Source organism: Pelodiscus sinensis, chromosome 1 (genome assembly GCF_052426305.1).
Source record: "Pelodiscus sinensis isolate ZL-2025 chromosome 1, ASM5242630v1, whole genome shotgun sequence".
In the NCBI taxonomy this organism is placed as follows: domain Eukaryota; kingdom Metazoa; phylum Chordata; order Testudines; family Trionychidae; genus Pelodiscus; species Pelodiscus sinensis.
In genome coordinates, this window is record NC_143052.1 from 229,903,628 (window position 1) to 229,928,299 (window position 24,672).

Genomic DNA, 24,672 nt, shown 5'->3' on the forward strand with positions numbered 1-24,672 from the left:
ATATCCCACCATCATCAGCTGCTCAATTCTAAATTTGTTTTCCTTGGAGCCAAGTTTCACTGTCACCTTTTCAACCTGCTTCGTGATGTCACAGTTTTCCATTGGTCTCTGGAAAGCTATTACAAAACTCCTGTGCCACTCACAGATAATTAAGGTTCAATTACCAACATTTCTCATGAAAAGTAACATTTACAAATCCAATTGCTTTGATCCTAATTTAGCAAGGCACTTAAGTACTTGCTTAACTTTAAGCACATGCAGAAGACCTTTGCTAAATCAGGATAATTATTCAGATTCCCATCTTCTTGCACAAGAAGGCTTATTCCATGTGGGGAGAGAAATAACTCTTGTGCAAGAAGCCCTCTGTTCTGATGCTTTACTGTAAATTTACTTGCGCAAGAACGCATGTGCAGTGTAGACGCTCCGCAAGTTTTTGCACAAGAAGGCCGTTCTTGCGCAAGAAGCCTGCAGTGTAGATGTAGCCCCAAAGCATTGGGCTGTAACCCTGACCACCTGAAGTTATAGCCATTGATAGAACTATTCTCCATGAACTTGCCTAATTCTTTTTGAACCCAGTTATTCTTCTAGCCATCACAACACCCTGTAGCAAAAAGTTCTGCAGGTTGGCTGTGCATTATGTGAATACTTCCTTTTGTGTGTTATAAACCTGATGCCTATTAATTTCATTGAGTGACTCCTGTTCTCGTGTTATGTTAAGGAGTAAATAATTCTTTCTTGTTCACTTTCCCCACCATTCATGACTTTATAGACCTCGATCATAACCATGCTCAGTCTTCTCTTTTCCAAGCTGAACAGTCCCACTCTTTTGAATCTCTCCTCATATAGAAGCTGTTCTATACCCCCTAGCCATTTTTGTTCCCCTTTTCTGTAACTCTTCTAATATGAATATGTTTTTTTGAGATTAGGTGACTAGAATTGCACACAGTATAAGGCAAGAGACACCAGATGGAGACAGAGCAGGGAGTACAAGGAAGAAATAAGACAATACTGGTCAGCATGATAGGCTGTGGACTCAGCACACCAGCAGTCTATCCATTGCCAAGTTTTTTTGCAGGCATCATGGCAAAGGAGGGATTCGAAGGAAGCTAATGGGTTTAATTTCTGGATGTGTACCCTATGTTTATGAGTTCATATTTGTTGCCAGTTTCTTGTGCCTAATCCCAAGGGGAAGTGAGCTGTTATCAGAGTAGGCCACAAACAGAACCTTTAACACAAAAGCCAAACTCGATAGACAGAGGCCGCCTTCCTCAAGCAATACATGTGGCACAGGTGATTCCTGTCCTGACATTGGATCCTTTAATACAAAACTCCAGTTCATCTTTGTGAGGGCTTACCTGTCTCAGGGTCTAAACGGATCACTCTCCCTCCATCAATGCAGGCCACCCAAAGTTTCCCTTCTGTATCAATACACATTCCATCAGGCATTTGCTCCTCCTTTTCTAATTGGTACAAAACTTTACAGCCATCTGTAAAAGGAATTATGAAATCAGCACGGAGAGTGACACTGTCCCATATCCTAAGTTAACAAATTCATTTAAGAACTTCCACAGTCCCTTCAATGTCCTTATTTTGTGGGCAAATCATCTCATTTTGTGACAAAAGCCTTCAACAAAAACTTGACTTGTGCACAGATGCCTAGAGATGGATGACAGGACATAGTTCGACTGAACCCCACTAGAGCTGCTATCTGAGGTTATAACTGACGTGCTTTTACCAAGTGAGGAGTTCAGATCTTTGTTACTGTAGAATCTGTTCTATCGATATTGTTCGATATATTAGCCCTAGGCCAGTTTATGACAATCTGCCTGTGTGGGTTTTTCATATGCAAACCACAGAACTATTTAATTTAAATGTAGGTAATACATAATGTTTCCCAGACAAAGAGCAAAAAGTCATTTTAATACAAAGAGAAACTGGCTTCTTGTTGATCAGCTAAAAACTTATTATTTTAATTGGGTTTTGGACACCAAGAACATAATTTTCAAAATTAGACACCGATAATTAAATGCCAAACCACAATCCAATGTAGTATTCTGTGCACACCTGGAGTCCCAATGATGCACTGAAGTCTCCCAATAGCAACAGTACTCCTGATGACAATGTAAGATCAGAACCCTAGTTTGCAACCATAATGGAGATTCACCAGTATAAAAGCAGTATGAAAGGAGGTTTTTTTATATTTTTGGAAAGATAGGTGTCATAGAAAAATCTTCTCACCAGAAATTTATAGAAATAAGCAAAGGAAGTCTACCAGGGCATTTTTATTCTACTGCTAAATATTTTGTTTATACATGCCTAAACTCTGCACCAATTAGAGTGTAAAGGGAACCAGTTCTGTTATTTGAATCAAAACTGACATGAGATAACTAGTCTCAGTAGAATTGCTGCTATACTAGATGGGCCAAAAACATTTCACTGAATGTCTGTTTAAGTTTTTAAATGAATTTGTGCCAGTTGTACTCACATTCCAGTCTTCTTTCTGCAAAGACTGTAGTAAGCAAGAAATATTTGCTCAGATTGTGGATTTTGCATGAATGCTACAGAACGTCTGTGAAAAACTTTAAATTTACATTTGTGAGCATTCATACTGGAAGTCTGATTTTAAAAATATGCGTCTGCAAATCAAGGAAGAGAAACATAAAGTACAATCTTGTGAGAGTTAACAGAAAGTGTGCCAGTAGATGACACTCAAGAATGTATAGCACTGTTTATGGATTTTGTAGGACTGATACAGTTCATTGTGATTGTGCTTCCTTTGTGCACTCTTAACATCCGCTCTTAACTTGACCTGGTGTAGCGAAAATGTGGAAGACGATTGTGAGGTTGGGGAAATTAGGTGATGTACCACAATCGTTCCTTTTGTGCCTGCATTTTCTTACAGGCCTGGATGCTCTAGGCAGCCATTTGTGCTTTTTGCTTCTTATTATTCTTTTGTTGTTCTCACAGAGTGAGCTGTTTGCTCAAGATGGTACAGTGTAGGAATGCACTGTTGACTTTCAACAAGCTCTGGGACAGGTCCCAAGGTCATGCACCTGGTATGGAAGAGCAGGAGGGCTTGGGAAGATCACATTGATATCTTTGCTGGATGTTTCCCACCTGATAATGCTAATTATTTGGCCTGGGAAAATATGCTAAGTATCAACAAGCTAATTATTGGATGTGGGAAAATATGCAATGTATCAATGATCTTGTTAGGTTCTCAGAATAACAGGTGTGATTACTGTAGATCCAACAGTATATAAAGACCGGGAATATTCCTAACATTAGAACCTTGGCGTAGACCAAAGCTGCAGAAGGTGCTACGCACTGGCCTCTGGGATCCATCCGCTGTCCTTCTTCAGGGGGTTCCTGGCAGCAGAAGGGACATAGGAATTGCATTTGATTCTAAGATTTGCTTAGGCTTAATAAGTATTGTATTTTATTCTAAGATTTGTTTCATTGTATTTTACTCTAATATTAAGCATTGTATTTTACCTTAATATTTGCTTAGTAAAATCTTTAAGCCTTCACCCAATTTGTGTGCTTATTGCCTCTAAATCCCTTAAAGGAAGAACCATTGCCTCTTGGCAATACACCTAGCTATCCAATCAAAACAGTTCCATTTCTGAACTCTCACAATGAACTGTTCATGAACAACCTTTAATCCAAGAAATGTTTACCAAATAATGTTGGTTCATAAATTGTGATTTCCTTTGTTCACTGACAATTTGTGAATAGAGCATTAGAAATTTGTCATCTATGTCATGGCCAAATATACACCTGTCTCTTTGTGCAGATAGTCAAACTACATTGATGTAAAAACTGATTTAAGAAAAGCATCTGTACCGATTTTTCCTGTGTGCACATTATAGTCAAAGGCCTGGACAGCGTATGCTAGGCTATCAATATGAAAGAAGGTTCTGTGATCTAGTGACCAATCCAATCCATTAGAGATGTCCAGCTGGTCTAATTGCTTCACTACAGAATAATCCGGAAAGAGTGTGTAGAGGGCACCTTGGCGTCTTGCTCGCACACCAGGTTCTGTCTCCTCAGCCATGGTACCTAGAAAGATAATGGGATCAGTGGCTGGAATGCAGCATCCTGGAGACTCTTCCTGGTAACAACAATAATGACCTCCTCATGTTCTCCTTAGAGTATATGGAGTTCCCACTGAACTCATCAGATGTTCCATGCAAGGCTGGCCTTTGGGCTGCGTGATCTGGGCTTAGGCCCGGGGCACTGCAGCTGGGGGGCACCACAAATGGCTCGGACCCCGCTGCTCCGCTTTGGCTCCCTTTTCCTGCCAACCAGCAAGCTTTTCTCTTTCCCCTCCCCTCTGGCCAGCTGAGGGCTCCAGTTTCACCCTACCCCTCCCTCCTGGGAAGCTTAGAGCTGCAACAGTGTCCCTCTCTGCCAGGAGCAAAAGTTTGTGGCATATGAGTGAGCAGGTGGGGGCCAGGCAAGGCTGGGAGAGAGGGAGCCCAGCTCAAGGAGTAGAGCAAGGCACAGGGACTTCAGGGAACACTGTGTGTATGGGGGGAGGGTACCAGGCTGGAGATGGCTGCAACAGTAATGGGGCTGAGAAGGGAAAGGAGAAGGGGCATTGTCTGGCTCAGTGAGCTAGAAGTGAATGTGCTCGGGCTGCCTGGGGAGCAGTCTGGTGCCCCTGGGGGACAGCAGCTCTTCCAACTTGCTCCATATGCTGCACCTGCCCCCTCCCCTTGTTCTTCTGCCTGCATGCCTTGCCCCTGCCCCACCCACAACTCCCTGCAGGCTCTCTAACTTCCTTTTCACTGTGTCTCCCTCTGCTCTGAAATTTAAGTCCAGGTACCAAGAAACCACTCTTCTCTCCCCCAGCAGAAATCAACAGCAGCCATGGGCTGGAGGAGAGAGATACACACACAACCTGGCTACACTTGCTACTCCCATGCTGGAGCCTCCACATCTACTTATTGACAATAAAATGTGCAGAATTTTAAAATATTGTGCACAGAATAATTTTTTTGGTGCTAAATTCCCTCAGAAACATAGGGTGGTGGGCAGTTTTGGGGGTGCTGGGCAGTGTGGAAGGTCTGTGGGTGGAAAGATACTGGGCATAGGGATTTATGGTGATCTTTGGGTGACGAGCCATTGGGAATGGGTGTTACTGGGCACATGGAGTTGGGTGATACTGGGCAGGTAGGCAGTGTGGGAGACACACTGGCAACTCAATGCTGGAGCTGGAGGTGCAGGTAGAAGAGTAGTGCAGAGGTTGGAGTGAAGGTTGTGAAATGGGGTTAAAGGGCACAATGTAGGAGTTAATGGCAAAGGGGACATGGGATGGTGGTCTGGGGGGGGGAGCCCATGGCAGCCAAGGGAAATGGGGGGCCCATGCCTGGGAGGGCAAGGGCACCAAAATACAAGTTTGCCCAGGGTGCCATTTTCCCTAAGGCCAGCCCTGGTTCCATGCATGGAGGGATAGTAGAATCAGGTCCTGTAAATGAGGTGAAGACCTATGAAAAAAGCAGCTAAATTTAGGAAAGGGGAGAAAAAAAATCACACCAGGAACAGGATGGCTGCATCTAGATTGGCATGGTTTTCTGGAAATGCTTTTAATGGAAAAGTTTTCCGTTAAAAGCATTTTCAGAACAGAGCGTCTAGATTGGCACGGACGCTTTTCCGCAAAAGCACTTTTTGTAGAAAAGCATCCGTGCCAATCTAGACGCGCTTTTCTGCAAAAAAGCCCCAATCGCCATTTTTGCGATCAGGGCTTTTTTGCGGAAAACAAATCTGAGCTGTCTACACTGGCCCTTTAGCGCAAAAGCTTTGCGCAAAAGGTACTTTTGCCTGAACGGGAGCAGAATAGTATTTCCACAAGGTGCACTGATTTCTTACAGTAGGAAGTCAGTGCTTTTGCGGAAATTCAAGCGGCCAGTGTAGACAGCTGGCAAGTTTTTCCAGAAAAGTGGCTGATTTTCTGGAAAAACTAACCAGTCTAGACACAGCCAAAGAGAAGAAGTTCTCTCATACTGAAGGAAGGAGGAAGAAGGATCAGGTCAGAGCAGTTCTTTCTTTCTAAGTGATCCCAATCTACCAATTTTTAGTTTCATGCGGTTTAAAGCCCAGATACAGTCCTGAGAAGATCATAGTAATATAGGAGAAGGGTGAAGTTTTACCACAACCTTCAGGTAGTTAAAGCAAACCCCAAGGCAAGTGGCACTCAGGCTCCTCACTGTTTGCAGATTACTTTTAATGCTTAAAGGGAATCTGTGCTTAACATTCATATACTGTTAAAATGCATGGGTTAACATACATCATATTGTTATCTGGTTTACACATAAAGACAGAAAACAAGAAAGATTTTTATAAATCCAATTTACAGGTCAACATTTAAGACCTTTTACTTGTTTACTTTTTGCATGTCTCCACTAGAAATGTGAAAATCGGTTTTACTGTTTGCTTGGGATTTTGGTGGCAGTGCTGGTGTGGAAAGGAGTCATATTTTTAGTCATTTTCAAGTTGCTGCAATAATTGAGTTTTTAATGCCTATTGGGAATATTTAAGATTTGTTTTTAATTTGTGGAAATGCTTCTATTGGTCTTAAATTTCATAAAAACTTGTTTTGCAATATGCAAGACAAATTTTAAGTTAGGATCATCCACTCGTCATGTATAGATATGAGCAGCATATATACAAAAATAGTATTTCTTTGTCACATTTCTAACAAGGCAGCAAGACAAGGAAATAAAAACAAGGTTAACAACATGTCAACACTTAACCCAGTAAACTCCACTCTGAAATTAGAGTAACAATTGTTTTCAAATATTGAGTAATTAACTGACAAACTAGAGTTGACATAACACATTAGAACCTAATTCTGGAAACACTGCCAAGTATAGAAATTACAGTCACGACTCTGTGCATCTGCTCTCACTACTAATTGCTGTGTTCGATAGCACGCATTTGTAGAATCAGGCCTTCATTTTGGATCTACAAGCCCCAAAGGAATGGGGAACCAAAGAGTGAAATCCTGACTCCACTGAAGTCAATGAAAGGACCCAAGATTTTACCCAACAACCAATACAAATCTTTCGCTGGCTTCTTTACATGTCTAGTAAAAGGCCTGTATTTTTGCTTGCGAGGCACAATTAAAAACATGTCCAGCAAAGAAAAACATAGGCCACTTACTAGACAGGCCAGACTGCGTGTCTGTCCTTGCTACATCCAGCTCAGCCTCACTTTAAACTGTGAGTACGTTCTCCTGATCTGTCACACAATCAGAAGCATCTAAACACTACTTTCTGCTTCCATGATTCTGCAGTAGTGTCTTCACTTACTGCTGAGTGAAGTTCAGCTGAAGAATCAAGTTCCCAGAGAATAAAAGTACAATACACACTAGAAATAGTCCTTTTTCATTCAGAGTGAAAAGCCTAACAAACATACCAGCAAAAAACCTCCCCTTTGGATCCACTTTCCCATCATTGAACCTGTTGTTTGGTTTATCCTGTTCGAGTTCAACAATATTGGTTACTGACTCCGTTTCCCAGTTTAAAAAGGCAAATCGGGTTCCCAGTGCAATGACATAACCCCCACACTTCCGAAGAGCCACTGAGCCAACACGAGCATCTGCAAAGAGGAGGGGGACAGGAAAAATTCAGTGAATGTCAGGTCATGTTATTTCATATGCTCTATATCAGGGATCTGCAACCTATGGCTCTAAAGCCAAATATGGCTCATTATGGAACCAAATATAGCTCTTTTGTCATTCCAAAACTACATGCAACTTTTTAAATTAAAATGAAAAATTAATTAAAAATTTTAAAAACATGTAATTACTCATGTAGCTTGAATGCATGCATGAACCTGAATTTGACCAGTTATGATGTAAACTTCAAATAAAAAACGCAGCAGCAGAAGTCCCATTCAATAAAGTCTGTGAGTATGTTTCATTTATGTTATATTAATCATTATGTCAATTATCAATACTATTACATAATATATTTTCAGTCATGCAAATGGACATTCTTATACAGCTCTTTGTTGACCACTTGTTCTGAATTTTGATGTGGTTTGGCTCTTTGGTTTGAAAAGATTGCCAACCCCTGCTCTATATCCTCCTGACATCACCTTCTCACTAGATGTGCAGTGCCATTTCTTTGCTCCCTAAGGGCATGGCTGAGATCAGTACCTGGATGGAGAACAGCTGAATTCAATGAGGGACTCTGAAAAACTTGCCACCTCTATAACTTTACCTTCCATTGTGATCATTAGCATAGCTTGTAGTCTCAGTTTTCTTTCAGGATCCTCACTATTTCTAAAAGCTCAAGCAGCCAGAAAAAAAATCATCTATAGCTGCCAGGAAAACTGTGGCCTTTCTTTCTGACTTTGGACTTAGACCCAGTAAGCCATGCTTTTGGGACCTCCACCTTGATAACTATAATTCTCTGTCTTGTTGGATTGCTAAACAATGACTGTAGGGCTATGTCTACACTGGCATGATTTTCCGAAAATGCTTTTAGCGGAAAAGTTTTCTGTTTTCCGCAAAAAAGCCCCGATCGCCATTTTCGCGATCGGGGCTTTTTTGCGGAAAACAGTACTGTGCTGTTTACACTGGCCCTCTTGCGCAAATGATTTGCGCAAGAGGGCTTTTGCCCAAGCAGGAGTAGCACAGTATTTCTGCAAGAACACTGATGATCTCATGTAAGATCGTCAGTGTTCTTGCAGAAATTCAAATGGCCAGTGTAGACAGCTGGCAAGTTTTTCCGCAAAATCATCTGATTTTGCGGGAAAACTTGCCAGTCTAGACACAGCCTAGGAGTGCAGTTCACTTGTCTCAATTGAAAGTAAAAGGACAGCATAAAATGCCATGAACCTGTGATTCTCAACCAGGTGTACTTGCACCCCCTAGAGGTATGCAGAGGTCTTCTAGGGTTAGGGGTACATCAACTCATCTAAATAGCTTTACAATAGGCTACCTGGAAAGCACTAGCAAAGTCAATACAAACTAAGATTTCATAAGATAAAATGAGGAAGGAAGCAAATTTTCAGCCACAATATGCCGTGACACTTTTGTGGTTTTATGTCTGATTTTGTAAACAAGTAGTTTTTAAGTGAGTTGAAACTTGGGTGTACGCAATACAAATCAGATTCCTGAAAGGGGTATAGTAGTCTGGAAAGATTGAGAGTCACTGCTATAAACTACTTCTGATGCTGAGGAGAAAGAAAGAAGACCATGTGTACACTAAAGTTATCACCACTGACATAGCACCACTGTTACAAATTGTGATACATTTCATACAAAGTATACCTTGTAGTGCATCATTGGAAAACTGATGATTTGTTGAATGTTATCCTGTTTATGTGTATGTGAAGGATAAACTTAATTTGTTGTCAGTATGACCTTTGTGTGACCTGGATGTTAAGTCTGGTCTTTGTAAAGAGGTACGTGCTTGGACACAGGTATACAACAAGGAGGGGATAGGTGAAACTGGTTTGAACCTGATGTAAGGCCTGAAAAGGGACTGTGAGGGGGAATGATTGGAGGGAATTTGGTGCAAAGGGGCATGACCTGTGTATGCAGGCAACTGTAAGTGATCAGTGGGAAAGGGGTGATTACCATGTAAGATGATACAAAAGACATTGCCTTTTGTTTGAGAAGTTGCAAAACTTTTCCTGAGAGTATCCTGGAGATTTTTGCCCTGGAATGCATTCCTGAATAAAGCTGGTTGCTTAAGAAGGGTGTCTGGAATTAATTGGGACAGGCTTGGAACCCTCGGATTAAAATTCTCCGTCATATGCATTATCGTATTATATGAAGTTATGAACCTTTGCTGCATGTTTGTATCTCTAACCTGTTGTATTCCTGAGTACCACCCACAGGACAGATTTACATCCAAACCAGCCAGCGATGATTGATGGGCCATTCAGAAAAATCAATTCTTTTGCAGGGGTGAGGAACCTCAGGCCCTTGATCCAGTTCATGAGGCTTGGGGCTTGCCTCTGCCCCAGCAGAGGAGCAAGCCAGCACAGATTCTCCGGCCACATGGAGGACACTGTGGCTGGAACACCAAAACAGCTCCCTGCTGCAGGGAGAAGGGCAAGCCCCAAGCCTCATGAATGTGTTCAAGGCAAACTGGGGCTGGATCCAGCCCACAGGCTCTGCCTCGTAGGGGGAGGAAGCAGCTCTGTGTGCTGCAGGGAAGCGCTCCCTGCACGCACCACCACTAGCACCTTCTCCCCAATGAGAGCAGTGGGGACAATGCCTGCAAGGAATGCTTCCCTGCTGCATGCAGAGCAGTGCGAAGCCACCTGCATCCCCTCAGGTGCTGTGCCAGATAGGCACCCCAGTCCTCTCCCCTCTCCTGGCTGTATCTTCCCTCCCGCCCTGACCCCACACCTGTATCCCACTCCTGCACTCTCCCTCTCGGACCGCACACCCTCACCCCCAACCCGCTGCTGCACCATACCTCCTGCTCAGACCCCGTATCCCATCCTTCTCCTGCACCCCATCTCCCACACAGACCCTCCAGCACAACCCCACTCCTGCACCCTCCCTCCCTCCCAAGTCCTCCATCCTGCTCCTATACCCTGTCTCCCACCCACACTCTGCACTTTCACCTCCAGCCTGCTCCTGCACCCTTCCTCCTGCCCAGATACCTCACCCTATCCCAGCCCACTCCCTAATTGCCCTCTCCCACACACTGAACCCCTTATTTCTGGCCTGGCCCCAGAGCCTAGGAGTGCCCCATAAAATCCACTAGCCCTGGGCCTCCGGAGGAGTTAATCTGGCCCTAGAGGGGAAGGCCTGAGTGCCTCTCCCCACTCCCCAAAGCTGGTGCTTGAGGGGAGTGAGGTGAATGTCTTTTTCCTACTTCCCAGTCAGAGGCCACATCTATGAGGGTGTTTTCTCCTCACTTGGAGGCCAGGTCAGGTTTGTTTTTTGTTTTTTGCTTCTCACTTATGTGTGGCCCCCGACTGATTTTTTCTGTGGATCAACGGCCCCCAAGCCAAAAAAAGGTTCCTCACCCCTTTTTTAGAGGGCCCCTCAGAAAGCATATAGGCAATGGATGCCTTCTGACTCAGCAAGGGCACATAGAAAATGTGATTCCTGACTCCATGTTTGAAACAGTAACTTTCCATGCACATAGGCTTGAGTTAATAAACTGGAGAGCGTGACACCATCCCCTTGTCTCTTTCCTACTCCACATCTCTGAATTATGATTTCTAAAAAAAAGAACTTTGAACAATGGACTGAGGACCCCAAAATTTGAGATGAACCAGAAAGACTTATTACAAACTGGCAAATTCAGCATCACTGCTATTATCCTGATCTACAAACCGAAATCAACTGTCATGGATATGATTCATTGGCACCTCTTAATAATGCTCTTTTTTATATATTAATAAACCTTTAGTTTCTAGTTGTTAAAGGACTGGCTACAAGTATGGTTTTTTGGTAAGACCTGAGTATATCTGGCCTATAGTGTGTATCTGGTTCTTTGGGACTAGAAAAACATGTGATTCTTGATTTTGCTAATCATTTGTCACAGAAGTCTGGTTTGTCTGAGTAGTACAGGAGGAACTGCAGGGCCTAAAGGAACCAGTCTGTGGCTAGATCATAATAACTAGTATAGCATTTTGGAACCACACATTTGTAACTGGCTAGGTGAAATCTTATGACAGTCTATACCATCAGTTTGGAGTACATGCTCTATTTTCTGACACTCCAGCATGAGTTTGGTGCTCTTGGCTGTCAGGCAGCATGGCACTACTAAACTGGGACATGGCTACAATTTCACTGCATATAAATATCTAATGGCAGAGATACACTGACAATAATACAGAAAAAAAAACAAAAAAGGTACAGAAACAAAATAGCACACAATTTTAAGACTCAGAGTGGCTCTGTCTTACCCACTGATACACTGTATACTTCATTGGTGACTGAGTTCCAGCGGCAAACTTTCTGTGAATTAATATCTACATATACAAGTGCATTTTCCCTTTCTTCCCATATCGGGCACTCCCCCATCCTGTTCTTCTCCTTCACAGCAGTCTCAATCTTAATAGAAGACATGGCCTGAGAGGAGGAGAGCAAAAGATGAGCCACATGAAAAAAATCATTTTAATAAAAGAAGACTGCTTGTACTGAATTTTTTTTATAGAAACACCATATTCAGAGCACCAATTAGTGAATGATATGGTCCCATAGATGCCACACAGCATTAGGATAAATATTTGGGGGATCCAATACATCTAGACTATGGCACTTATATGACTCCCGTTATTATCTTATCTTAGCACTTCACAATCGAGGACTAGCCTATTGAGACACACAGAGTGAGGATCACAGTTTTATATCTGGTCAAATTATAATACACTAAAAGCTTGATAAAAAAAAAACTCCTGATGATATTCTAAAGCCATCATATTTGCTAAGCAGACTTCTGGAAAGAGAAAGGGAAAAGGCAAAAAGAGGGAATAAACAAAAATTGGAGTGAGGGAAGAGTCAAACATGAGAAAGCATTATTACAATTTATAGTTAAATAAGGTAGGTGGAATAATATATTTTACTGGAGTAACTTCTGTAGGTAAGAGAAACAAGCTTTTGAGATTACATAAAAGATGTTATCTTGCCCACCTTGTCTCTTGTAATAAATATCCTGGAACCAACAAAGTTAGAATAATAGAATCATAGAACTGGAAGAGACCTCAGAAGGTCATCAAGTCCAGCCCCCTGCCCTAGGCAGGACCAATTCCAACTAAATCAACCCGGCCAGGGCTTTGTGAAGCCGAGACTTAACACTACTTCCCTAGGTAACCCATTCTAGTGCTTCACCACCCTCCTAGTGAAATAGTTTTCCCTAATATCCAACCTGGACCTCTCCCACCACAACTTGAGACCATTGCTCCTTGTTCTGCCATCTGTCACTACTGAAAACAGCCTGTCTCCATCCTCTTTGGAACCTCCCTTCAGGAAGTTGAAGGCTGCTATGAAATCCCCCCTCACTCTTCGCTTCTGCAGACTAAACAGACCCAAGTCCCTCAGCCTCTCCTCATAAGTCATATGCTCCAGCCCCCTAATCATTTTGGTTGCCCTCCGCTGGACCCTCTCCAATGCGTCCACATCCTTTTTGTAGTGGGGAGCCCAGAACTGGACACAATACTCCAGATGTGGCCTCACCAAAGCCGAATAAAGGGGAATAATTACATCTCTGGATCTGCTGGCAATGCTCCTCTTAATGCAACCTAATATGCCATTAGCCTTCTTGGCTACAAGGGCACACTGTTGACTCATATCTAGCTTCTCATCCACTGTAACCCCCAGGTCCTTTTCTGCAGAACTACTACTTAACTGGTTGGTCCCCAGCTTGTAACTATGCTTGGGATTCTTCCGTCCCAAGTGCAGGACTCTACACTTGTCCTTGTTGAACCTCATCAGATTTCTTGTGGCCCAATCCTCCAATTTGCCTAAGTCATTCTGTACCCTATCTCTGCCCTTAAGCGTATCTACCTCTCCCCCCAGCTTAGTGTCATCCGCAAACTTGCTGAGGGTGCAATCCATCCCCTCATCCAGATCATTAATAAGGATATTGAACAAAACCGGTCCTAGAACCGAACCTTGGGGCACTCCGCTAGATACCGACTGCCATCCTGACATCAAGCCATTGATCACTACCCGCTGGGCCCGGCCTTCTAGCCAGCTTTCTATCCATCTTACCGTCCATTTATCCAATCCACAATCCCTTAACTTGCTGGCAAGAATATTGTGGGAGACCATATCAAAAGCCTTGCTAAAGTCAAGGTATATAACATCCACTGACTTCCCCATGTCCACTGAGCCAGTTACCTCATCATAGAAGCTAATCAGATTGGTCAGGCACAACTTGCCCTTTGTGAATCCATGCTGACTATTCCTAATCACTTTCCTCTCATCCAAGTGCCTCAATATGGATTCCTAAAGGATCCCTTCCATGATTTTTCCAGGAACCGAGGTAAGACTGACCGGCCTATAGTTCCCTGGATCATCCTTCTTCCCTTTTTTGAAGATGGGCACTACATTTGCCTTTTTCCAGTCATCCGGGATTTCTCCTGATCTCCACAACTTTTCAAAGATAATAGCCAAAGGCTCCACAATGACATTTGCCAACTCCCTCAGTACCCTCGGATGCACTAAGTCCGGACCCATGGATTTATGTACGTTTAGCTTTTCTAAATAGTTCCTAACCTGTTCTTTACCCACCACGGGCTGTCCATCTTCATCCCATCTTGCATCACTTGGCGCAGAAGTCCAGGAGCTGACCTTGTCCGTGAATACAGAGGCAAAGAAAGCATTGAGTACTTCAGCTTTCCCCACGTCATCTGTCACTAGGTTACCTTCTTCATCCATTAGGGGCCGCACACCCTCTCTGATCACCTTCTTCTTGTTAACATGCCTGTAGAAACTTTTCTTGTTATCCTTCACATCCTTAGCCAGTCGCAATTCCATTTGCTCTTTTGCCTTCCTGATAACCCCCTGGCATTCTCGAGCTATACCTTTAAACTCCTCCCTGGTCATTTGTCCAAGTTTCCACTCTTTGTAAGCTTCCTTTTTGTGCTTAAGTTCACCAAGGATTTCCCCTGTAAGCCAATCTGGTCTCCTACCATGTTTGCCTCTCCTGCTACGCGTCGGGATGGTTTATTTCTGTGCCTTCAATAAGGCTTCTTTAAAATACTGCCAGCTGTCCTGGACTCGTTTCCCTTTCATGTTAACATCCCAGGGGATTCTGCCCATCAGATCTCGGAGGGAGTCAAAATCTGCTTCTTTGAAGTTCACGGTGTGTATTTTACTATTCTCTTTTCTTCCTTTCGTCAGGATCCTGAAATCTACCATCTCATGATCACTGCTTCCCAGGTTGTTACCCACCTCCACTTCCCCTATTAGTTCCTCCCTGTTTGTGAGCAGAAGGTCAAGCTGCGCACGGCCCCTGGTCGGATCCTTCAGCACCTGTGTCAAGAAGTTATCCCCAACATTCTCCAAAAACTTCCTGGATTGCCTGTGTACTGCCGTATAGGTTTCCCAGCAGATGTCAGGGTGATTAAAGTCCCCCACGAGAACCAGGGCCTACGATCTGGAAGCTTTGCTCAGTTGTCCGAAGAAAGCCTCATCTACCTCATCCACCTGATTCGGTGGCCTGTAGCAAACACCAACCACAACATCAATGCTGTTGTTTGCTCCTTTAAACTTAACCCATAGACTCTCAACAGGTTTTTCTCCCTCTTTATACTGGAGTTCAGAGCAATCGTAGTGCTCTCTTACATATAGTGCAACTCCTCCTCCTTTTCTCCCCGGCCTGTTCTTCCTGAACAGTCTATACCCTTCCATGACAACGCTCCAGTCATGCGAGTCATCCCACCAAGTCTCTGTTATCCCAATTAAATCATATTTCTTGGTCTGGGCCAGGGCGTCCAGTTCTTCCTGTTTGTTGCCCAGGATTCTCGCATTAGTGTACAAACACTTCAGGTAACCAGTTGATCGTCCTATCTTCTCCATTCGAAACATGGGTCCTCCTTTCTTGCCCCTTCCTCTCTGCATTTCTTCCCGGTATACGACTTTCCCACTCCCCTCAGGGTTTTGGTCACCGTCCCCCGACGAACCTAGTTTAAAGCCCTCCTCACTAGGTTTGGAAGCCTGCCCACGAAGATGCTCCTTCCTCTCTTCATTAGGTGGATCCCATCTCTTCCTAACAATCCTTGCACCCGGAACAGAGTCCGATGGTCAAAGAAACCAAATCCCTCTCTGCGACACCATCTGCGCAACCACGCGTTTACGTCCTCAATTCAACGATCCCTGCCCAGTCCTTTCCCTTCAACAGGGAGGATGGAGGAGAATACCACTTGCGCTCCAAATTCTTGGATCCTTCTTCCTAGCACTACATAATCTGCAGTAACACGCTCAAGATCATTCTTGGCCGTATCATTAGTTCCCACGTGAAGAAGCAGGAAGGGGTAGCAATCCGAAGGTTTGATCAGCTTGGTAAGCCTCTCAGTGACATCCTGAATGCGAGCTCCCGGTAAGAAGCACAACTCTCGAGATTCCAGGTCCGGATGGCAGAGGGATGGCTCAGTCCCTCTTAGAAGGGAGTCCCCGACCACCACCACCCGTCGTTTCCTTTTGGGCATGGTGGCCGTGGAACCCCCATCCATAGGACTACGCATCCCATGCCTTCCAGTAGATGGTGTTCCCTTCTGGTTTCTTCCTTGTGAGGTCCCTTCCAGAGCTTTCAGCACTGCAGAGCCTGTGGAGAGAGCTTGAAAGCGATTGCTTACCTCTATAGCATCAGGGGATTCCCGTGCTGGCCTTTTTCCCCTTCTAGAAGTTACATGCTGCCAGTTCTCTTCTTGGTCACGTACTGCCCTCTCTGGTTCTTCTGCCTGCCGTGCTTGAAGGATTAAATGCTGCCTTCTATCGAGGAAGTCTTCATCCTCTCTGATCAAGCGTAGGGTCGACACTTGGGCCTCCAGTCCTCTAATTTTTTCTTCCAAAATGTCGACCAGCTTGCACTTGGTGCAGATGAAATCCGTTCTTTCTTCCAGGAGGAAGACAAACATGGCACACGCTGTGCAGGTAACAACAGCAGACCCATCACCAACCATCGCTGCTGTCCTGGAAAAGGGATTTAAAAAGAAAGGCAAGAGAACCTCCCACCCTTCCCAACTCCTTCTCAAAACTCCCTGTTAGCACTCACCTGTTCGCAAGCTCCTTGGTCACTTGCCCACTGCCTTATAAAGCCCCTACCCCTACCAAGGCTCAGCCAATCAGCAGAGGCTTCTAGAATTCAAACTTTAATTAGAAGCCAACAGTTTCCACCTGCCAATCACAGCCAATCAAGGGGAGGGGGAGGTGGGGGGAAAAAAAGCCTCACTCTCAAACACAGGGGAAAATAAATAAATAAACAAAAAAACAAAAAAGAACACACACCAACCCTCACTCACAAACACAAGCTCAGCACACAGCAAGAAAGCCCCAAACACAACACCCACTTCCCTCAAGACTCCTGTATCTGCTTCTCCTCTACCTGGAGAATTCTCTCTCTAAAGCCTCACTCAAACCGGGAAAGAAAATAAATAAATAAATAAATAAATAAATAATTAAAAAAACCAACACCACCACACACCAAACAAACACAAGCTCAGCACACAGTAAGAAAGCCCCAATAACAAAACACACGTCCCTCAAGAGTCCTGTATCTGCTTCTCCTTCACCTGGAGAACTCCCTCTCAAAACTCCCTGTTAGCAATCACCTGTTCGCAAGTTATAACAACACTGCATAAAAACTTTATTATTAACATGGATTTTCATTCATTTTTCTACATATATTTTCTGATATTTCCCTGGAGTAATTCCTCCTTCTCCCCAATTCTAGGACACGAGTTTAATGCTTTTGTAATGTTGCCAAGTATTTTCATGTTGTTAAGCAATGCCAGGGATGTAACTGTGGTGTGTGAGTCAAAGGGAACAGTGTTTAAAAAGTAATGGGTGAAAATAGTGTTTTTATGTCATTAAACCCATTGCAAGCCTGTGCTGTCACACAGGTGTAATACAGTGATAGAAATGTAGCCGTGTTAGTCTGGGGTAGTTGAAGCAAAATGCAGGACAATGTAGCACTTTAAAGACTAACAAGATGGTTTATTAGATGATGAGCTTTCGTGGGCCAGACCCACTTCCTCAGATCAAATAGTGGAAGAAAGTAGTCACAACCATATATACCAAAGGATACAATTAAAAAAATTTATCATATTTGTTCATTTTTATAATTGTATCCTTTGGTATATATGGTTGTGACTACTTTCTTCCACTATTTGATCTGAGGAAGTGGGTCTGGCCTACGAAAGCTCATCATCTAATAAACCATCTTGTTAGTCTTTAAAGTGCTACATTGTCCTGCAGGTGTAATACATAAACTCTTGGGCTGTGTCTACACTGGCAAGTTATTCCGGAAAATCAGATGATTTTCCGGAAAAACTTGCCAGCTGTCTACACTGGCCGCTTGAATTTCCGGAAAAGCACTGACGATCTAATGTAAAATCATCAGTGCTTTTCCAGAAAAACTATGCTGCTCCCGTTCGGGCAAAAGTCTTTTTCCGGAAAACTGTTCCGGAAAAGGGCCAGTGTAGACAGCACAGTATTGTTTTCTGCAAAAAAGTCCCAATGGCAAAAATGACGATCGGGGCTTTTTTGCGGAAAAGCGCATCTAGATTGGCCACAGACGCTTTTCCGGAAAAAGTGCTTTTCCGGAAAAGTGTCCTGCCAATCTAGACGTGCTTTTCCGAAAATGCTTTTAATGGAAAACTTTTCCGTTAAAAGCATTTCCGGAAAATCATGCCAGTGTAGACGTAGCCTTGTGGTATGATTCAACCTGGTACCATCTAAATATTTTCCTTATTGAAACAACTTAAAATTACTATTGTTTTGAGGATTCAAGAAGTGTTTTTTCAGTTAGGTGCTAAACGCCAAATGATATAAAAACATCCAATCTGATGTAAAAAAGAAATGGTATTATTAGAAGCCTCTTTCCAAGAGCTTTTTTCTAACAGTATTTCTGAATGTTAAATATTGTATGCCTTTAAAAATCATTGTTGTAGCAAAGTTTGTGGCTTCAGTATATATTAGTCGTATAAAAAGAATCTACTATTAATCACGCTGTGCCTGTGATTCTGTGTCATGCACACACACACAGAAAGAGAGAGAGTGTGTGTGTCTCAATTTTAACTTCAGATTGAAATCTTAAACAACAAAGCAACACCTAACAATTAAATTTTCTGTCCAATTGAATAATAGTCTATGAAAGATAATTGAGTAATTTTGGGAATTACACAATTTTAAGACACTGCCATTTCAACATAGTCAAAAAGGTAGAATATTTAAACAAAGCTACAGGGCATAAAGAGGCAATGTGATACTTACTCAGCTATTAAGGACTAATTAAAGCATATAGCTCCAGCAGATGAACCCAAGGACTGGATTGGTGTTTTCTTTCCTATGCTGACACAGTAAAGCTGTCAACAGTTTCAGAGATTAAAAATGTGTAATAGTTATCTGTACTTAGCAGCTAGCTGTTTACATTTTCTGTGCAGTCAGCAGTCACATGAATGATGAGGCATGAAACAAGGCCCTGAAAATGGTCTGTTTCATAATGCTAGCAGCAGCAGGACATTCTAAAAGGTAGGAAAATCTTGCTCAGAGCTGTCATTGGGAGCAGAGGAGGAAAATGAAGATATTTCACCATTCATGTTGTCAAGTGACTAGTCCAGGCATTTTAAATTTAGAGACGTGACTAGAGAGATAAAATGAGGTGAAAATAAGATTTTCATAGAATCATATGGAAGGGATCTCATGGAAGAACCAAGCACCGTCCAGACCACTGGTGGACCAGTGTCACTTTGTTTTATTAACATGTCCATAGCCATGGAGTCTCACAGTTCTGTTTTTCCTAATGTCCAGTCTAAAATTTCCTTGCTGCAATTTAAACTCATTACTTCTTGTCCTAGCCTCTGAGGTTCAGAAGAAAAACTCTCCCTTCTCCTTGTAACAACTTTTTATGTACTTGAAAATAGTTACCATGTCCCTCTCAGTCTTCTCTTTTCCGGACTAAACAAAACCTTTTTTAAATCTTCCCTCATGGGTCATGTTTTTTAGACCTTTAATCATTTTTAATCAGCTCTTCTCCGGACCTTCTCCAATTTGTCCACATCTTTCCTGAAATGTGGCACCCAGAACTGGCCACAATACTCCAATGAAACCTAATCAGTGCAGAGCAGAATGGCTTCTTGTGGCTTCCTTACAACACTCCTTCTACTACATCCCAGAATGATGTTTGCTGTTTTTTAACAGTTTTATATTGTTGACTCATATTTAGCTTATGATCCACTGTGATCCCCAGATCCCTTTCTGCAGTACTCCTTCCTAGATAGGCTCTTTCCATTTTGTACGTGTGCAACAAATTGTTCCTTCCTAAGTGGAATATTTTGCATTTGTCCTTTTTTTTTAGTACAGGTTGTACCTCCCTTAACCAGCTTTCCCTGTTCTGGGAACATTTGTGGTCTGGCATGTACCATGATGTTCCTGGACCAAAAAGTCCAGGACGAGGGAGGTCTGGCGACGGGACAGCAGTGCCGTAAGCAGCACTGGACACTCAGCCAGGATCCCAGAGTGTGTGTGTATGGGGGGAAGGGGAGGATGGACGACATGGCAGGGAGATCTGGCCCTAGCAGTGCTCCCTAGCCCCAGCAGCCATGAAGCTCTAACCTGGCCATGGCCATGGACCACCAGCCCCGGCCAAGGCGCTCCAACCCCAGCAGTAGCTGGGGAGCCATGCCCTGTCTCTGGTCGAGGAGCTCCGGCTGCATTCTGGCTCCAGCATCTGGGGAACTCCAGCCCCAGCGGCAGCCAGGGAGCTCTGACCCAGGCTGAGGAGCTTTGGTCCCATCCCTCCACCCCAACCACACATCTGCAGAGCTCTGTTCCAGCTGTGGAGCCAGGTGGCTGCAGAGCTCTGGCCATGGCACTCCAGCCCCAGCAGCAGCGGGGGCAGCATGGGCCATGAGGTGAGGGACCTTCTCTGGTCTGGCAAATCCACTCATTTGGGATCAGTCAGCTCCCCAGGGTGCCGGACCAGCGAGGTCCAACCTGTATAATGTTACGTGAGACCTCAAGGAAGGAAGTGTTAGAATATTGGGTTCTAAATATGGTGGTGGAGAACCCTTGTCTACACTAGAAAAACATAGCCAGTATAGCTACACTGGCAGAGCTCCGTAGTGTAGTGTTTGCCAATAGAAGGAGCTTTTCTGTCAGTGTAAAACACAATGACCTCCCCAAATAACAATAGCTAACCCAGTGTTCCCCTGACAGTTTTCCATAGTACACTGTTTTGTCATCAAGCCCAAACAGGTGTGCCCCAGAATTTTTGTGTTTGAATGTTTCACAGGTGTTTGTGCCAGGCTCAGTTTCACAGCATGGAACCTACTGGCCTTCCTTTCCTACAGAGAGCTGATTGAAAAACAATTACCATTTTATATATTTAAAAAAATGCCTTTTTGACTAAATGGAAATTTTGGGAGGAAAAACATTCTGTTTTCATTTAAAAAAACCCCTGAAAACCATATAAATTGTTCATTTTTGTTTGTCAAAAAATGAAAAATTATCATTTTTAAATCAAAGCCTCCAAAAATCCATTTTCAGCAAGAATTTTTTATGGGAAAAATACATTTTCCAAACAGCACTACTTTTCTCTTGCTGAGACTAAAGTTTAATACCATATTGCTAAAATGAAATGAAGCAATGCCAAGAAGTGAAGTAATAACCATAACAATGAAAACGAATGCACTGTTTTCTCAAAGAGCAGTATGGATGTAATATAGTCAGGCATTCATCCCAGCTATAAGCCAGTTATGAAAACAGTATTACAATGAAAAAATACAAGTCACACAGAGCTAGATGTAAATGCTCTGAGAATGTGCAAGCATGCAGGTGGACATCTGTGGAAAGGTCATCTTCATCCTGCCCAATAGCCAGCCACAATTGCTATCTTGTGCTCCCCAAAGCTCATGAAGTGCTTCTGCCATGTGCCCCTTGAGTTGCAAGACACCCTAAAGCAGGCCCAGGCTTGCTACTCAGATACACCAGCTAGCAAAGGTAACCCAGCATGTAGTGAGATGCATGTTTTCCCTATTAAATCTCAGAAATTCTCCCAGGGTGGCGCACCTCACCACCCTCTAATCCCCACCAAAACAAGACTAAACAAGACACTAAACATTTTCCTCAACTTTTCCTTCTTTATCCTCGGTTAATTTGCTTCTTGTCCTATTGTTCTGTGAAACAGAAAAATTCTCGATTGAAATCCTCAACCTAACACTATTCACAGATCATGATCATAGCCCTCTGCAATAGTACCTGTGGGTTCACGGTCCCTGACAGCATTTCTTCTCCACCCACAACATCAGGATTACACACACATTCAGAGCATTTTGTTTCTCCTGATATCTTATCCTCCAAATCCTTATGCAACTGCTGTTGGGTTCTTTTAATTTTAGTTTTCCTAAACTGAATGAACTGGTTCAGACACTGGGCCATGTACTAGGGCACTATTACCTCTCTGCATGAGATTCATAAACACACACACACACACACACACACACACACACACACATTTTGTGTACATAGTACACTCACCAGAGAACACCAGTTTTGTCACTATGGCATTGCAAATATTTACTAATTTTCTCTCTAGAATAGTAATAGAGATGTAGCCGTGTTAGTCTGGTCTAGCTGAAACAAAAGCCAGAACTATGTAGCACTTTAAAGACTAACAAGATGGTTTATTAGGTGATGAGATTTCATGGGCCAGACCCACTTCACTCCTTTCCTCCTAACTGCCCCCTCCCCCTTCCTCCACCAAAGTATCCAACTTTACACTTACTACTGCTAGCATCTTCTTTTTGGATGGAACCTGCATTTTGCAGTTTGACTCTGTTCACCTTTGCATTTGCCATTCTCCTCTTTTAGAGTCAACAGCAAACTTGTCTGAATTTACATTGTTAATAAACAGGCACAAGTGCCACTACTGACCTCTGTGGCACCCAACTCGGCAATATTCTCCTAAAGCCAACTGAAGGGTTATGTTCATGTAACGTCCTTCTCCTTCAAGAATCCCTCTTGAATGAAACTTGGGTCAGGAAGATTTTGAATCCCAAAGCAGCAATTACTTTATTGCTTATTTCAAGAGAAATTATTTCTCAGGCAAAGGAATACCTTGATTCTCCCAGGTTGGTTGGAAATAAATACACAAACCCGTGACTATAGATTTAGATCACGAATGAAAAACCCTTTAGGGCACAGCAGCTGCTCCTCCTGATACGGCTTCTCCTGTTGTTGAGTTCTTGCCCAACCCTACCTTAAAACAGTGCAAGTCACTGTTCAGGAGATAACATAAACAAATTAATGAAAACAAAAGTGAAGAAATTCCATTAAATTAGATGAATGATAGCAGGGCAGGAAATCTCAGGGAGAGGTGATTGCTCTTCGTTCATTCAAATATAAATGGAAAAACTTCTGTATGAAGAATCAGAAAAAGTTCCATTGAAGGGATGGAGATTCACCATACCTCGTGTATAAAAGTCTACCAAGCAGTTCGTCCCCATTGGTCAAGGTTTGGGAGCTGAACTGAAAGCAGCAGCCACATTCTCTGGGTGGGATTTGGGATTTCGGTAATACAGCAAGAAAGGTTCAGAAAAGGGCAACAAAAATGATTAGAGAGATTAAAAATACTTGGACTTTTCAGCTTAGAAAAGAGGTGACTAAGAGGGGTTATAATAGAGGTCTATAAAATCATGACTAGTGTGATAAAAGTGAAAAAGGGAAAGTTATTTACTTATTCCCACAATATAAGAACTAGGGGTCACCAAATGAAATTAATAGGCAGCAGGTTTAAAACAAACAAAAGGAAGTTTTTCTTCACTCAGCGCACAGTCAACCTGTAGAACTCCTTGCCAGAGGATATTGTGAAGACTAGGACTTTAACAGGGTTCAAAAAAGAGCTAGATAGATTCATGGAGGTTAGGTCCATCAATGGCTACGAATAGTGTCATAGAATCATAGAACCATAGAGCTGGAAGAGACCTCAGAAGGTCATCAAGTCCAGCCCCCTGCTCTAGGCAGGACCAATTCCAACTAAATCAACCCGGCCAAGGCTTTGTCAAGCCGAGACTTAAACACCTCTAGGGATGGAGACTCCACTACTTCCCTAGGTAACCCATTCCAGTGCTTCATCACTCTCCAAGTGAAATAGTTTTTCCTAATATCGAACTTAGACCTCTCCTAGTGTAACTTGAGACCATTGCTCCTTGTTCTGCCATTTGTCACTACTGAGAACAGCCTGTCTCCATCCTCTTTGGAACCGCCCTTCAGGAAGTTGAAGGCTGCTATCAAATCCCCCCTCACTCTTCGCTTCTGCAGACTAAACAGACCCAACCTCATAAGTCATATGCTCCAGCCCCCTAATCATTTTGGTTGCCCTCCGCTGGACCCTCTCCAATGCATCCACATCCTTTTTGTAGTGGGGAGCCCAGAACTGGACACAATACTCCAGATGTGGCCTCACCAAAGCTGAATAAAGGGGAATAATGACATCTCTGGATCTGCTGGCAATGTTCCTCTTAATGCAACCTAAGATGCCATTAGCCTTCTTGGCTACAAGAGCACACTGTTGACTCATATCTAGCTTCTCATCCACTGTAACCCCCAGGTCCTTTTCTACAGAACTACTACTTAACGGGTTGGTCCCCAGCTTGTCCCTAGCCTCCATGTGTCTGGAAATGGATGACAAGAGAAGAATCATGTGATGATTACCTGTTGTGTTCCCTCCCTCTGAGGCATCTGGTATTGGCCACTGTTGACAGACAGAATACAGGGCTAGATGGACCTTTGGTCTGACCCAGTATGGACATTCTTAAGTTCTTATGAGCATTCCCTCAGCACCTTACACTAGGCAAGTGGATGCTTTTTTAGCAAACGATTTATCATTTTCCACTGATTCCTTCGCTAACGTTCTTAGGGTTCACCATACAGTGGCATATGGCACTGGGCATCTCAAAATTTGGGCCACCACTGGGTCTTAATGTCCATCCACATGCCTTTTCCTATCCCTGTTCTGTGGC

The 24,672-nt window shown here is 43.3% G+C and overlaps 1 protein-coding gene across 5 annotated transcripts in view; it reads right to left on the reverse strand.

The window, feature by feature from the left end:
- The window catches only part of LOC102453557 (regucalcin-like), a 28,965-nt gene extending 6,205 nt beyond the window's left edge, over window positions 1-22,760 (reverse strand). The window contains exons 1-5 of one of the 5 annotated variants that reach the window (XM_089775367.1): window positions 16,288-16,651; window positions 11,893-12,058; window positions 7,423-7,605; window positions 4,015-4,062; window positions 1,356-1,487 (exon numbers count right to left, since the gene is read on the reverse strand). In XM_089775367.1, coding sequence (XP_089631493.1) covers window positions 1,356-1,487; window positions 4,015-4,062; window positions 7,423-7,605; window positions 11,893-12,058; window positions 16,288-16,614 — 856 coding nt within the window. In that variant the 5' untranslated portion in view covers window positions 16,615-16,651. Of the gene's footprint in view, window positions 1-1,355; window positions 1,488-3,846; window positions 4,063-7,422; window positions 7,606-11,892; window positions 12,059-16,287; window positions 16,652-18,925; window positions 19,065-21,910; window positions 22,024-22,585 lie in introns of those variants that run through there. The other 4 variants (XM_075916082.2, XM_075916098.2, XM_089775366.1 and 1 more) reach the window with 4 other exon arrangements.
- Between the last annotated feature and the right edge of the window lie 1,912 nt (window positions 22,761-24,672).